Source organism: Glycine soja, chromosome 17 (genome assembly GCF_004193775.1).
Source record: "Glycine soja cultivar W05 chromosome 17, ASM419377v2, whole genome shotgun sequence".
NCBI classification, from domain to species: domain Eukaryota; kingdom Viridiplantae; phylum Streptophyta; class Magnoliopsida; order Fabales; family Fabaceae; genus Glycine; species Glycine soja.
Window position 1 is genome coordinate 40568066 of NC_041018.1, and position 15168 is coordinate 40583233.

At 32.7% G+C, this 15168-nt stretch overlaps 1 protein-coding gene across 1 annotated transcript; it reads right to left on the reverse strand.

Moving 5' to 3' along the window:
- Window positions 1-7297: 7297 nt before the first annotated feature.
- On the reverse strand, window positions 7298-9268 carry LOC114393485 (allene oxide synthase 1, chloroplastic-like). The gene has a single exon (XM_028354841.1). It carries the CDS (start codon window positions 9132-9134, stop codon window positions 7575-7577), a length of 1560 nt encoding a protein of 519 aa, XP_028210642.1. The 5' UTR covers window positions 9135-9268; the 3' UTR covers window positions 7298-7574.
- Between the last annotated feature and the right edge of the window lie 5900 nt (window positions 9269-15168).

Below are 15168 nucleotides of genomic sequence, written 5' to 3' on the forward strand. Positions count from 1 at the left end.
AAACTATTATAGTAAATCTCATTGAAAAATATTTTTTTTTAATTTGTATTAGTCTATTTTTGAATATTATGTTGATGGTATTAAATGAATCAATTTTATTACTTTCAAACATTTGATAATATTATGTTAATTGTATTAGATATCTAGATGAATCATGATATAAAATAGTAGTTCTAAGAAAAAATATCAAATTCAAATGGGTAACCCGTTAGTCCAAACCGAACCAAATCGTTCATGAATGGGTTGGGTTGGGTTGAATTTAAAAAAAAATTATGAAAACTGAACCGAACTAAACCGATCAAATTTGATTGAGTTGGGTCCTGAATTTGACTAAAACTGGCCTGAACCGGCGTACGAACACCCCTACTAATATAAGAGTTTAATGTCAATACACTATTGGTGTAAAAAAAATTTAGACCGTCTTCTAATCATAAATCACTATTTGAATTATTTTAAGATAATTATTTTAAAAATCAACAAATTTACCATATATGATGGACTGTAATTGAATTATTGTGTAAAACTTATAATGTGCTTAACTTTGTTCTCTTAATATAAACCCACACAAGTTGAGTTATGTAGACCAATCCTCAAACTGTGATTTATATGCTTAGTCCCAAGCAATAAAAGAAATTAATTATTAGGTAGTTTAAGGTCTTCAATAATTTGTGGTTTGATCAATTAAAGAGTTAAAAGACATCAAATCAATGATTGTGGACCAATTATTAAGTTCACTTCAAGCATGTGAAGAAAGGTTCAAAAGTCTTTGGAGCAAGTTCTTAAAGTCAAAGCTTCTTTGAAAGACAATGGATAAGAAAAAAGTCAAAGAGGACATGGTTGTGGAAGAGGGTGTGGACATGGCCAAGGAAAAGGAGGAAAAAGAGGTCGTGACAATTGTGATAATGATGAAAGAAGGTATGATAAATCTAACATTGAATGTTTCAATTGCCATAAGTATGGTCATTTTTCATGGAAGTGTAAAGCTAATATTGAATGTTATAATTGCCATAAGTATGATCATTTTTCTTGGGAGTGTAAATCCAATGTTGAAGAAAAAGTCAATCTTGTTGATGATAAAGAAGAAGATGAAAAGCCAACACTATTGCTAGCACATAATAATGAAGAAAATGATGATAAGAACCTGTGGTATCTTGACAATGGAGCAAGTATTCACATGTGTGGTTAGAAGGAGAAATTCATGGAGTTTGAAGAGGTGAAGGGAGATGTTTCCTTTGGTGATTCTTCAAAGGTGCAAATCAAAGGGAAATGTACCATGTTAATTTTCTTAAAAGATGGTGCTCCCGAAATGATCAAAGATGTTTATTATGTTCATAAACTAAAAAGTAATATTTTGAGTTTGGGACAACTTGTTAAGAAGTGGTATGAAGTTCTCATGAAAGATAATTGTTTGTGGCTTCAAGATCAAAACTCTAATTTGATTGCCAAGGTTTTTATGTCAAGAAATAGAATTTTCACTTTGAGCATTAGGACCAATGAAGCAAAATGCTTAAAGGCTAGCATAAAAGATGAAGCATGGTGTTGGCATATAAGGTTTGACCGCTTGAATTTTGGAGCACTCAAGATCTTGGGAGATGAGAAAATGGTGAAAGGGATGCCTCACATCAACCATCCTAATCAATTGTATGAAACATGTCTCCTTGGCAAACATGCAAGAAGAAGTTTTTCCAAAGAAGCTAAATCAAGAGCAAAGAATGTCAAAGGCCAAACACCTCAAGAAGCATGAAGTAGAGTGAAGCCAAAAGTTGATCATCTTAAAGTCTTCAGGAGAATTGCATATGCTCACGTGCCTGACCAAGGAAGATCAAAACTTGATGATAGGAGTGTGAAGCATGTGTTCATTGGTTATGATGCAAGTTCAAAAGGCTGCAAAATTGTACAATCCAAGCAATGGGAAGATTGTTGTAAGCAAAGATGTAGAATTTGATGAAGAAGAGACATGGAATTGGGAGAAAGAAGAATGCACCTATGATTTATTTCCTTATTTTGAAGAAAATGATGAAGAAGTTGTAGTAGCAAATGAGTTTTTTACTCCACCTCCTTCACCAACTCAGTCAATTCATGAAGCGTCATCTTCCGAAAGGAGTTCAAGTGAAAGAGCAAGAAAAATGAGAAGTCTTCAAGACATATATGATGAAACTGAAATTATAAATGATTCGTTTTGTCTTTTTGGTTACAGTGAGCCTTTAACCTTTGAAGAAGCTATGGAAAACAAACGGTGGAGACAAACCATGAAGGAAGAAGTCAATGCCATCAAGAAGAATGACACCTGGGAGTTATTAAAATTTCTTAAGGGCCATGAAGCAAATTGGAGTCAAATGGGTGTTCAAGTTTAAAAAAAAGATTGCCAAAAAAAGAAGTGAAATTAGGTCATGTGAAGACACAAAACTCATTTGAAGATATTAGAAGATTAAGAACAAGACTTCAGAGTGTAGAAAATTAATTGATGATTTTCTAATTAAGGAGAGATGTTAGAAATAATAATAATACTTAGAAAATGAAGGGTTGAGTTAGTGTTAGATAATGAAAGGATTTGAGTTAATAAGAATTAAGAGACATTATTTTTATAACCACTATGTATTTGAAAGGTTATGACATTATGCTCATTTAGTGTCTTAGTGAAAAGTTATGTAATGTCTATGTATTGTTCTATTATGAATTAAGCACTAAATCATGTAGTCAAGTGTGACAAATGAAGAAAATCTTCTCTATTCTTTCTGGTCTACTCTTCTCTTCTTCTAACACTATCAGATTTTATACTTTTGTATAAAAATGTAAAATAATATCCATCTGTTCGTTTTGTAGCTATATTTACAACTGAACTGTGTAATGCAGAACTCTAATCATTGTGCTCATTTTTTGAATTCGAATTGGTGAATTGTCACGCCAACTTATTCGAGTTGGTGCATACCTCGGGTTTTCTGATATATATACGTAAATTCGTGAGAGCTGATCACAACACCAGAGTATTTCAAATCACATCCCAAAGTAAAAAAATGGCAATGGAGTTTGATAGGGTTGCTAGCATCACCAATTCAAAACAAACATGGTCATTGAAAGTTTTATTTCCCAATCTTTAGCAATCATATCATCCATGGACCTAAACGGATGCCCATATTCTACACCACGCAAAAAAAAAGAGAAAAAAAATTGACAGCTAGCCGAGAATCACACTAAACAAAAAGATGCTTGATCCCAGCTGTCCAAGCTACTTGGAGTGCAGTCATCAAAATGCCCCCATAATTCTATCATAGGAACACTGGATGACCCAAGATTCTTCACAGAAAAAATAACGGGTGAGTGTAGAGTAAAATTAAATTGTAGCTTGTGAAATTCAATCCTATCCATGTCCCTTTGAGTAAAACTTTTGATCATTTCGTGTAAGAAATCCATTTGTAGTTCTATTCGTTTAATTCTTCTTACGAGATTCTCTGGCTGCTGATCAACCATGGTTTTTCGTTGTTTCTGTAAATTAAAGAAGACTGAAAATTAAAAGTATTTCTTCTATATTAAAAACCACTATACATTATCACGGGATATATTGGTTAGATTTAATTTGATTAACTACACAATATTAATTACTATATAATGGGTTACTTTTTTTTTTATCATAGCTATAATATAAATATACACATATAATATAATATAATACATAATATAATGGATTACTTATATCTTAACATGCAATCATAAACTTAAATCAATATTCCTTAATAAAAAATATTATTTTATTATAAATCTAAATGAACTATCAACACATAAGATATTATCGATTATTATTCTTTATGGTAATATTATTATTTACAGTAAGTCATTTTACAATAAACAAAAATTTATTTTAATTATAAAATATATTTCATTGATTTTATTAAATTATTATCTTATATAAAATTTTAAAATCTATTTAATATTTAATAATTTAATTTATTAATTGATCAGTTTAATGAGAATATACACGGATTATAAACACTTTAATTACTATAGTTAAATACAATAATGTATTTTATCAATATATATATATATATATATATATATATATATATATATATATAATATTGTATCGTATATTATTATATATAAAACAGTTGCTAATTGAGATTGGCAATATATGTCATGCTCTAGTGAAACTGTCAGTACATATGTCAAGTTCTAGTGAGATTTATAAAATATATTGATATTGATTTTAAAGTGATTTTTCAAATTCTAGAGCTCTATGCATGGAGTACCCCGAGGCTAGAAATGGTTTCCTAACCAAAACTCTATCCAGCGTTGATATCCTAAAATACTCATTTTTTGGACCGAGTCTACCTCTTATCTTTTTTTTTTCATGGCCCATCTATAAAGAAAAATATAAAACCAACCATAAAATTCATTCAAAAAGACTCATGCAGACTAATAATTTAATTACACACCTGAACTTAAACAATTATACACAAACAAACCACAGTTGAATGTTCATGGGGAAATAAATTATACTTTTAATCCGAAAATATTAATTTCTTATAACTTTTTATTAATTATCACCTAGCCTATTTTCTTATAACTTTTTATTAATTTCTTTTATTACCACCTGCTTTACTTTTTTTGGTGAATTAACCATCTGTTTAACTGAATGAACATATCATAAACAAATACTTTTGGATAAATAAATGATTATCTTATTTTAAGAACAATATATCTTCCATTTCCCCCTTTGGTGGACATGTGTTACCAACTGGTTGGTACCTGCATCCCGTTTGAGAGACTCATGACGACTGCCTATCAAGTTGAACTCACGAATTTCAATTATTTATATAGGTTTGGTTTTTGTCTGACGCTAGCTTAATTGCTTTCCCCTTCGAACTAGTACTATGATGTTGCAGTTCGTCATTAATCTTTCAAGATCTTTTTTTTTATTATTATGTTGACAATTTTTCAGATACTAGACTATAGTCTATAATACTAACATAGCACATTTTATAAGTATACAAATTGTTTAAAATATATAGGCAAAATCACCAAATTGGATCCCTTTTATAAATTAATTATCAAAATGGATCTGTTTCATTTTTATTTACCAAGGGGGTCTGTTATTTTACTACAAAGCGCCTACCTGCGGAGCGCGTTCCACCAGAACGCGACACGTGACGTGACTGGACAGGACGATAGGACAGGGGTGGTCGTGCTTGCCTGCCAGGCGCTACCAGTAGTGGTAGGGCCCAGGCACGACCAGTAGTGGTGGGGCCCCAGGCGCGACCACTAGTGGTAGCCTGTCAGGCACGTCCACTAGTGGTGGGCCCCCTGACACGTCCCTCTTCCCTATAAAACCCCCTTCCCTCTGTTTCATTTTCACACAAAAATCTTGAAGCTGATTTGGAAACGTTGAAGCTGAGTTGAAACGTGTTGAAGTACTTTATATCGGTTAGAAATTTTGCTCAAAACTAGTAAATATTTTTTATCTTCAATACATTATAGCATTAATTAATATTTATTTTGTTGATGATAATAATGATTATATTTTGTAGGTGCATAAACAAATTGACACGAACTATAAAATGAAATAGTAATTTTGTTTATATTTTTTGTGTGATAATTAGTAATTTTTGGTAACTTAATAATTTAATTTTTGGTTATAATTATGTTATATTTGTTTGTTGATGACAATAATTATTTATTGTAGTAGTTTTTATGTCTAGCACATTATTATTATTAGTTAAGCTCATAATTATTGATGTTGTTGGTATATTTTTTTAATAGCCAAAATTTATACATAGACATTAAAAATAAATGCGGATTGTTTTGCGTCATGAGTGTGCGAAGTAGGAAATTGTTGTGACAGTAATTTAATTTATTTAGAGTAATTTGTTGTAGTTAATTTATTTTAGGTTAATAATTTATGTTATGTTAATATATTTTTTATATTATTGTTTGTTGACGACATTAATTATTTATTGTAGGTATATTTTTGAAAAATGAATTCAATTATTACACTAGTATATTTAATGTCATCAAAACACGAAGGGGATGCTGGGGGGGAGGCAAAACACGAAGGGGATGCTGGGGGACAGCCTGCGTGGGGGGAGGGGGGGGGGGGTTTGGGGGAGGGGGGGACCCCATTTAAGGGCGCCTGGACGCGCCTGGGGCCAGGGCGCGAACCAAGGCGCCTCGGGGCAGGCCACGACTGAACTCGCCTGCGTGCAGGGCGCGACCAGTAGCGCCTGCATGCAGGGCGCAACCTTACGCGCCTCGTTGCAGGGCGCTTCCAGCACCGCCTGCAGCAGCGGCCACGTGTCGCGTTCCTCAGGTAAACGTTTTCAGTAGTCAAAACAACACCCCTTGGTAAATAAAAATGGAACAGACCCATTCTAGTAAATATTTTCTAAAAGTGATCCAGAGTGGTGATTTTGCCAAAATACATACTTATATTTCACCCAGTATCATATCTTCATCATTTAGATTGCCTGTGCCAAGATCTTAAATTACAATCATAAATTCATAGTTTTAATTTTATCACACTCCTTAAATGTGACCCAGAAGGTTGTGTTGTGAATAAATTCAACTGATACTATAACTATGATTGCAAAGACTCTAAAATCCTGACATTACAGAAATGACAGTTGTGGACTTTTTTTATAACTAACCAGGACTGTATATATTTGAATTAATTTATTTTTAAAATATTTACTTTTATAATTTCTTTCTAAGAGGGATTTTTAAAATATAAAAGATCTAACTGAAACAGAATGAAATACGTGATCTCAATTATTTTGTTCTCTCTCTTTTATAATTGAACTATTTGATTCAGACCACTATTAAAACATGGAAATTAAAGGTGAAAAAGTTAGCTAATAGTAGCATGCAATTCCTGCAGTGTACATTACACATTTTTTTATTTTTTTTTTAAAATCATATAGTACAATTGGCTCAAAGTCACATCCAACTGAGGGCGCAACTCCACTTTATCTTCTTGTTCATTCTTCAATATTGCACATTATCAATGATAGCAGCACCTGCATTCTTGACTCGTAGTAGCTTCCACTAGTAATAGTGGAGTGCACGTTGCCCCACCACAAAGCTATTATTAGACCACACTAAACTAAAGTCCAAGTGTTACAATCTACTTGCGGAGAAGATTACATTACAGGTATATTAACATTAACATAAATTCGTACTTCTTTTTAGTAACAGTAATAATCACATTTGCAACCACCCTGACCCTGGAACTATAATGATTGTCCAAAACACCGTTACAAGAGATCCATAATAATAATAATGATTAATGGAATGTTAAAGATCTAGGTTGTCATTACGAAGCAAGGGGGAGACCACTTGGATAAGAACTTGAAAGACCAGACTAATATACAGATTAACTGTGTTTCGGTTGAATGTTTCAGAACTAGCAAATCAAATCAAGACATTTTATGTAAAATGTAACCATACAATAAACTTATAAATTAACACATACTATCATTCTCGATGATAAAAAAATAATAATAATAATAATACTATCATCATCCTAACCGGTCAAAAACAAAATTAATAACAAATATTAATTAATTAATTAATTAACTAACTAACTAAAAGCTTGCTCTCTTTAGGGAAGTAATAGTAACGGAAGAACCCAAGGGAGAAGTTCCCACTTGAATCTCGAAGGAATCATAGCGAAGAAAGAACTCCACAACGAAAAGCCTCGAAACCAAGGTGACGAAGTCTTTTCCGGCGCATTGCTTGTTCCCAAGTGTTGGAGACTCAGTCTCAGGCCCATTGGACCACAGCACGTGCTTGAGGAGCTTCTCCCCTTCCTCCCCGACGAACCTGTCCCCGACAAACTCCTCGGCCCTCTCGAAGATCCTAGGATCCTTCGTCGCGAATGGTTGGTACCCGAACAGCATCTCCCCTTCCTTCACCTGAAACGCGTGGTCGTGGCTCTCAATGATCAAGTCTCTCTTCGCCCTCCCGAACTGCAGCGCCACCGGCGGGTCGATTCGGAACGCCTCGTACACCACGGATTTCATCAGCGGCATCTTCTCCATCGCCGCCATGCTGATCTCCCCGCCGCCGCTTCTCACGGCGGAGCGAATCTCCTCCGCCAGCCGCGCGTGGAGCTTCACCCCGGCGCGTCCGATCCACTTCAACACGTTCGGGAAAAAAAGCTTCATCCCGCCGAAGGAGTTAAAGCAGGTGGCGAACAACAGATTATGGCAAGCCTCATCGCGCGTGATCCCCAATCGCTCCGCTTCGTCTAATACTAGACCGGAAGACTCGTAGAAGAAATCGTATAGTCTCTGGTAATCTTTTTTTATCAGAGAGAACGGGAGACGGAAGGTTCGGATGGTGGATTCTTCTAAGAATTGAGGGAGGCCCAATCGGAGAATTGGGCCGATCTGAAAGAGAACCCATTTCTGAACGATTTTTGGGCCGTCGAGGCCCAGTTTGGTATCGGCGGGGTTGGAGTTGAAGAGGGAGCGTGATAAAAAGTTGAAGGCGGCTTGGTCGTTGGCATCGCCGAAGCTGGCTTTGCCGGCTTCGGCGAGGTTGGCTTCGAGGGCGTGGAAGAGTTCTTTGTAGGACGCGTGGAACTCAGAGATGACGTGGGCGCGACGTGATTTGAGGAGGAAGAACATGAGTTGTTTGAGGAGGGCGTGTTTGGGTTCGGAGGGGTCGAGGTAAGAAAGGACTCGGTAACCGCCGGTGAGTTCGGTGGAAGGCATGAAGGTTCCAGTGAAGACGTCTTTTTTCTCGACCTTAGAGTTGTCGAAGAGGACGGGGAAACTTTTGGCATCGAGGAGAACGACGACGTTTGGGTCGGGGGCGAGGAAGGGGCCAGGGGGCATGTTGGTGCGGAAGACCGTTGACTGGTACTTTTGGATGCGGGACTTGAAGAACTCGTCGCGCCCTTGCTTGTAGAAATAGTCTTGGCGGTCCTTGAAGGGACCGATCACCGGGAACCCGCAGTCGCCGGGGATTTTGCGGATCGGAAGCTTGCTGGGCTCCGGGGAGGTCACCGACACAGCCGGTAGCGGGGGTTTCTCGGAGACCGAGGCTCTGATGGAGATTGAAGAGCGTTGTTTGGTTGAGGAGGGGAATTCTAGTCGCAGGAAGGGAGAAGACAGCGTGGTCGAGGCTGAGGATGCCATTTTGGGTGTTTCTTTGTTGAATGATGATGGAATGGGAGGGGTGAAGGGGTACTAGTATTATTTATAGAGAAAAAGTTGAATTGTGTGTGTGTGTGTGTGTATGTACTATGTAGCTGAATGGTGACCATTGAAGAGCGCGGTCTTTTTTATTGACCTGAAAAATGGGACCCTAAGGTTCGAATCGTGGAATTTGTGCATTAATCGTTTCTTTTTCCGGCATGTCTTGCCTCGCCTCTCGCTCTGTCCGGGCACTGTGCACACTTCCCTTTTTTCTTCTTTTTTTACTACAGCACGTGTAACTTGTTGTTTATAAAAGACAATCTTAATTAAATGAAATAGAACATAGTTGCTATATCAAGAAAAAAAAAAGTAGAACATAGTAGATGATCATAAAGTTTATACCATAAATATTTATATTAATTGTATAGTCAGGAATTGGAAGCTAAGCACTATTAATTAAGAATAAATTATATATTTAGCGATTAAACTTGAAATCATTATTTAAAATATTTATAAATTTTTTTGATGATTAAGTTTTACTATAGAATTTAATTAATTATTTTTAATGGATTCTCTTCTTTTTAATTGTGTTATTCTTTATTTGTAGGATGTAAATTCTAGACTTTATTTTAAGTTGGCTTAATATATTTTTAATCCTTTATATTGGAGGTCCAGTTTGTTTTAGTGCCTCGATTAAGATTTTTTTATTTAGTCCCTTAAATTTGAGAAATATTTTTTCCAGTACTTCAAATTTAATTAAAAAATAATTTTACAAATCTAAAAGATAAAAAAATAGCTTTTAATCTAGGGACTAAAATAAAATATAAAAAAACCAATAACTATACAAATAATACCGTGCATACCAACATATTGGTGCTAAGCAAAAACATGTACCAAGTTGATCTACCGCCACTATTATTCTTGGGAAAGAATAAAAAGTAAATATCGATTTGTTTCAGGTAATATTTTTATTTTATTGATGGTTATAACATACGCCTTTTTTTTAACAAATTTTCTAAAAATGAAGTGTAAGTAATGCGAGAAATTTTACTATAAATTGTACTATATCCTTGATCGAATTACGCATCCCATGGAAGTGCTGAGTCCAGTCATGGAATGCTAGTTTCCGAATGGAAGTGCTCGCAAACTTTTTGAGATTTTGTTAGTTGTCTCCATCATCATGGATAAAATCTTCATCAACGAGTACTGTGCATTTATTTTCCAGTTATAGATTAAAATTTTCGTTGCATTCATTCAAAAATCCTTCCAAATAATAATAAATCGCTGGTACTAATGAAATTGGGTCCGGTACTTTTAAATAAAATCTCAGATGGATTTTGTAAATTAAATATATATATATATATATATATGGTTGAGAAAAGAGAAATCATTAAAAAGTGATTAGTGATTAGTCATGCTCTCAATCGAAAATTAGTCGTCAATAAATTAATAAATATAATACCAATATTATGTGTAAAAAAATCCTTCTGAATAAAAAAATAAAAAAAATATTTTGAACTATTTTTTAATTTATATTTTATTATGTAGTAATTTAATTAATAATTTGTATATATAACAATTTATTTAATTTTATTTAAAATTATACAAGTAGTGTATATATATATATATATAATAAAATAAATTGTATAACAAATTAGTTAATTATTTTAAATTCGTAGATGTACAGTGTACCGCAACTGATCGTGAATTAATATGGATTAATATTTTCTGTTTCCTGCACTAGGTGTGCAGTGTGCACACTGCACATATACAATGTACAGTACTAGCAATATTATTTTAAGATGTGAGTCGTGGGTCCAATTATATATATGTTGTTTAATTTTTAAATGGAAGTGCTAAAAATACTTGTTAGATTTTGTCCGCTATCTCAATTATACCATTGATAAATTATTTTATCTCGCAGTAATGTCTAGCTAGGGGTAGTACTGCAACGAATATGTCGAAACCCATAAGTTTATTAGTTGATTCAGTAATTTTCAAAGAGTTAATATGCACACATATAAATACTTTCTCATAGTTAAATTAATTTCCAGTATTTTAGTTAAACAAAGAAATTAACTATAAAATATAAGAAATAATGTATTTTAAAAAAAAATCAAGCATAATAATATAATTAATTACAAAATACTTTTTGGATGAGTACTTATAATAAAAGAGAATAGACTTGGTGATAAAATTATGAACACATTATTAACTTTGTAATATCACTTATTCTTATAAATATTTAGACATAAATACTCATGCTCACCTCTAATCTCATTTAAAGATTTTTGTTTTCATTTATTTAGAAATATTTTTATAGCAATTAATCCAGAGTTGAATAGGGGTCTTTTTTTTTCACGAATAATAATCAAACAAAAAAAAAAGAGTTGAATAAGGATCCTATACATCATACATGTTACACGAAACATTATAGTCATATGGGCAGCCTGGGAATATAGACTTGTATTTAAAACAGAAGTCAGAGCAGCCAATTAGGCAACACGGCTTTGTGAACCCCCCACGTGCCAAATTAACATAATATTCTTATTTCTCATCCTATCTTACTTGACCCAATTCCAAGTTCCAACTACAATTGTTTTAATTTAATTTCAGTCTTTTACAGAATAATTATTTTTTTGAATTGCTAAAAAGGTAATTATTTTCAAAATAAAATATTCTTAACACGTGTTAAATTCAGTTCTCCACACATATCACTTTAATTTATTAGTAAGTCACTTGCAAGATGAACGACAGTACGATACATATCGCTTTAATAACTCCAAGTTTGATACCTCATTTTCGGTTATAATTAAAGTACATAACTCCTCTTTATAATCTGTCTGAATCTAGATAAGTTAAAGTAAAGGATGTATTTTAAAGACTAAGTGAATACGGTCGGATTTACATCAATGAATAATGAGTAAATTTAAATCACACTTTAATTAAAAATCTTAAGGTTCAAATTTATAGATTTTTTTTTCAATGTTCAACTATTTTATTTTTGTCTAATATGAGAATTTACTTCATACTTGTAATTTAACATATATGACAAAAAATTCTCATAAAAATGAAAAAAAAAATAAAACAGTTAATAATATAAAAATTTAGTTAATTATAGAATAGGTCATGCATGAATATTTGAAAAATCATTTATTGTTTATTCGACATAATTATTATCACTTGTATTGTATACGTATTTTATAGAGTACGTTGCATTCTCTGGCTGCAAATTATTTATATTTATCAATGTTTATGCATAAAGGATGACTCTTAAATTCTTAAAAAAATTATAAAGTGAAGTAACTAATCAGATTTTTCTATATAAATAAAAAAACCAAGTCAGCTAAAGTGTGATCATGGGTGTATGTAACATGAATTCCAATCAATCCAACTCATGAAAAATAATTTGGGTCCTGACCTTGTCACGTTTAAGTCACTTGTTGAGTGGCACCTAAAATGAGTTTTAGTTGTTGGATCCAATCAATTAGTAGGGATTTTAATTAAGTAGAATGGACTACGCGGAAACCTTTTGCATGAATTTATATATATAATTTGTTTTGTAATTAATAAAATTAATTTGCATAAAAATGGTATAATATTAATACAAAAGTTCAATTATTGAAGAAAAAGTAAGGATTAGAACATTGAAAAAAAAAACTAAAGAAGTTAAACTTAAAAAAAGACAAATATTCATTCTCCTTGCTTCCTTTTCTAATATAGTCATCATTCTTATTGTCTGATAGGGTTATAGCCTTATAGGGAGACTCGTTCTTAATTCAACTTATTTCTTTCTATGAAGTCAAATGTCTTCTATCTTCTTTTTTTTTTATGATTCTTGAATTTCGATTACTTTCTTCTTTCTTTTAATGTACATGAGAATATGCTCTTGTCCAACCTAGTTTTTTTTATTTATCTAATCAGGCAATTAAGCATTCAGAAACACTGATTAACACTTGCATTCAATGTTTTAATTGTAAATAATATTACTTCTTTTGCTGATCAATTGTGAATAATATTAACAATACATTATTTTATAGTCTTCTTTCAACATTTTTTTTAATATCAAGTAAAATTTTATGTGAATTTTACTTGGTGCAATATTCTTATTTTAATCCTATTTTTTTTAATTGTTTATGAAATTTCACGCGGGTTTTATTAGTCCAAGTAAATAACCTGAGGCTACTACTTTTTAGTGTGGTCAATGTATGATTTTCTATATAAAAATATTTTGAATCTATTTTCTTCAACGAAAGAAAAAGTCTTTGCCCCAGATTTTCAAGTTTTAGAAGCCAAAACATAGCAGCAGCAAGTTGTAATCCAAATTCAACATGCGAAATGAGGTGGAAGCTGCTGTGTTTGAAGTTTAAACTTGACGTCAAAACTCAAAACATTAACAAAATTAAGCCTCACGCTGTTAGTGAGTCTTGAATTAACTCGTTAAGTTCAAAACCTCAGCACGAACGAGAGAATACGATGTTGGTCGTTGGTTGGATGCCTTGGAAAATCAAATACAATTTTCTGGCTAACTAATTTAGTTTAATTTGAGAAAATATTTGTTTACTTTTAATTATAATAATATTACCTTTTTATTTGGTACTACTTTATAATTATAAATATATAAAAAAAATGAGAATGAGAATAAGAAACATTTTGGTACAATATTTCACCTTTTCTTCTAGAAGATGTTCCTATGTTTCTGTCGTCATAGTCAGAAAGAAAGAGCCACACAAAACACCATTCTGTTTCTCAGAAGTAAGCCAATATATGTCTTTATTGTTTAGCTTCAAAGTCAAGCCGTGTTGTTCTCTTGGTTCTCACTGCCGGCCAAAGCACTGCAGTCTCATGTGAATTAATTATACTTTACTAATAAAGTAAGTTATTATTACTATACTATAGTTTTTTTTTTATTGCATTCAAAAGTCAAAATGCAGCATTCCGTCCATAGGTTAACCATCCTTTTACATTATGTGGGTTGGTTGGTCCACTCCAGAATCATGATGGACGGAATTGAATTAGCCAACCTGCCCCTTATTTATTTATTTATTTATATATTTTAATGTCTTTCAAAGTACACAACACAGATACATCATGCATGGCTTATTTAAGTAAATATGATTTTTTTTTCTGGTAGGCATATGAAAATGTACAAAAAAATTCAAAGTTAATTTTCTATTCAACTCAAATTTTAATTTTTGTCGAGTCATACAAATACAACATTAGCAGCACTTGTCGCGTAGACTGAGTTTTGGATTTGTCTGCAGATGACAGATACTGGTATGTAGCATAATTGGGTTATCATTTAATTAGGAGCTTTTAAAAGTACGTTTGTAGCAAAAAAAAATACGAAGACTATCCTTACACAAAAGGAATTCAAAATTCAGGAGAATTGAATGATAACTTCAATCTAAAAGCTACTATAACTCATGCAATGAAATACATGTCATGAGTAGAAGTTCAAAAACCTATGGTTCATGTGGTCATTTTATTTTAAAAAATTATGTTGGTCTTTTTTGCATTGAGTTGCTCCATTTCCCATTAACAATACATTTTAAAATAAAATAAATTCTTTCCCAAGATAGCGGGTTACCCTGTGGGTCATAATTAACCCATTTAATTCGTTATTTAGAATGAGAAAGGACTATACCTCTATTTTTTAAAAGGATTAAAATATACCCAATCCCTGCGTGCACTGGTTGAGTTAAACAGATTAGCTGGCAGAGAAGAACTTATATGGTCAAGAAATTGCCAACAATATAAATTTTATTTGTATATGTAACTGTTCGTACGAATACTTTATAGATCAAGCTAGAATAAGATGAATTCAACTTAAAAGGGGTTTGATCATCATAGTTACAGTGCTCAAAACTCATTTAAAACTTTACGAATCCTCCCCCCACCCCCACCCCCTCTCTCTCTTCTTGATTTCAAACACGAGATGAAACTAAATTCGTAAAATTTGGCTGCACTTGTAGAATCCTTATTCAGCTTACTCAATTGTATAATGTTTGTTTTGGGTGAGTGTTTGCAATTT

Excerpts from the sequence above, each read along its gene's own strand:
- LOC114393485 (XM_028354841.1), bottom strand. The coding sequence starts at position 9,134 with ATGGCATCCTCAGCCTCGACCACGCTGTCTTCTCCCTTCCTGCGACTA.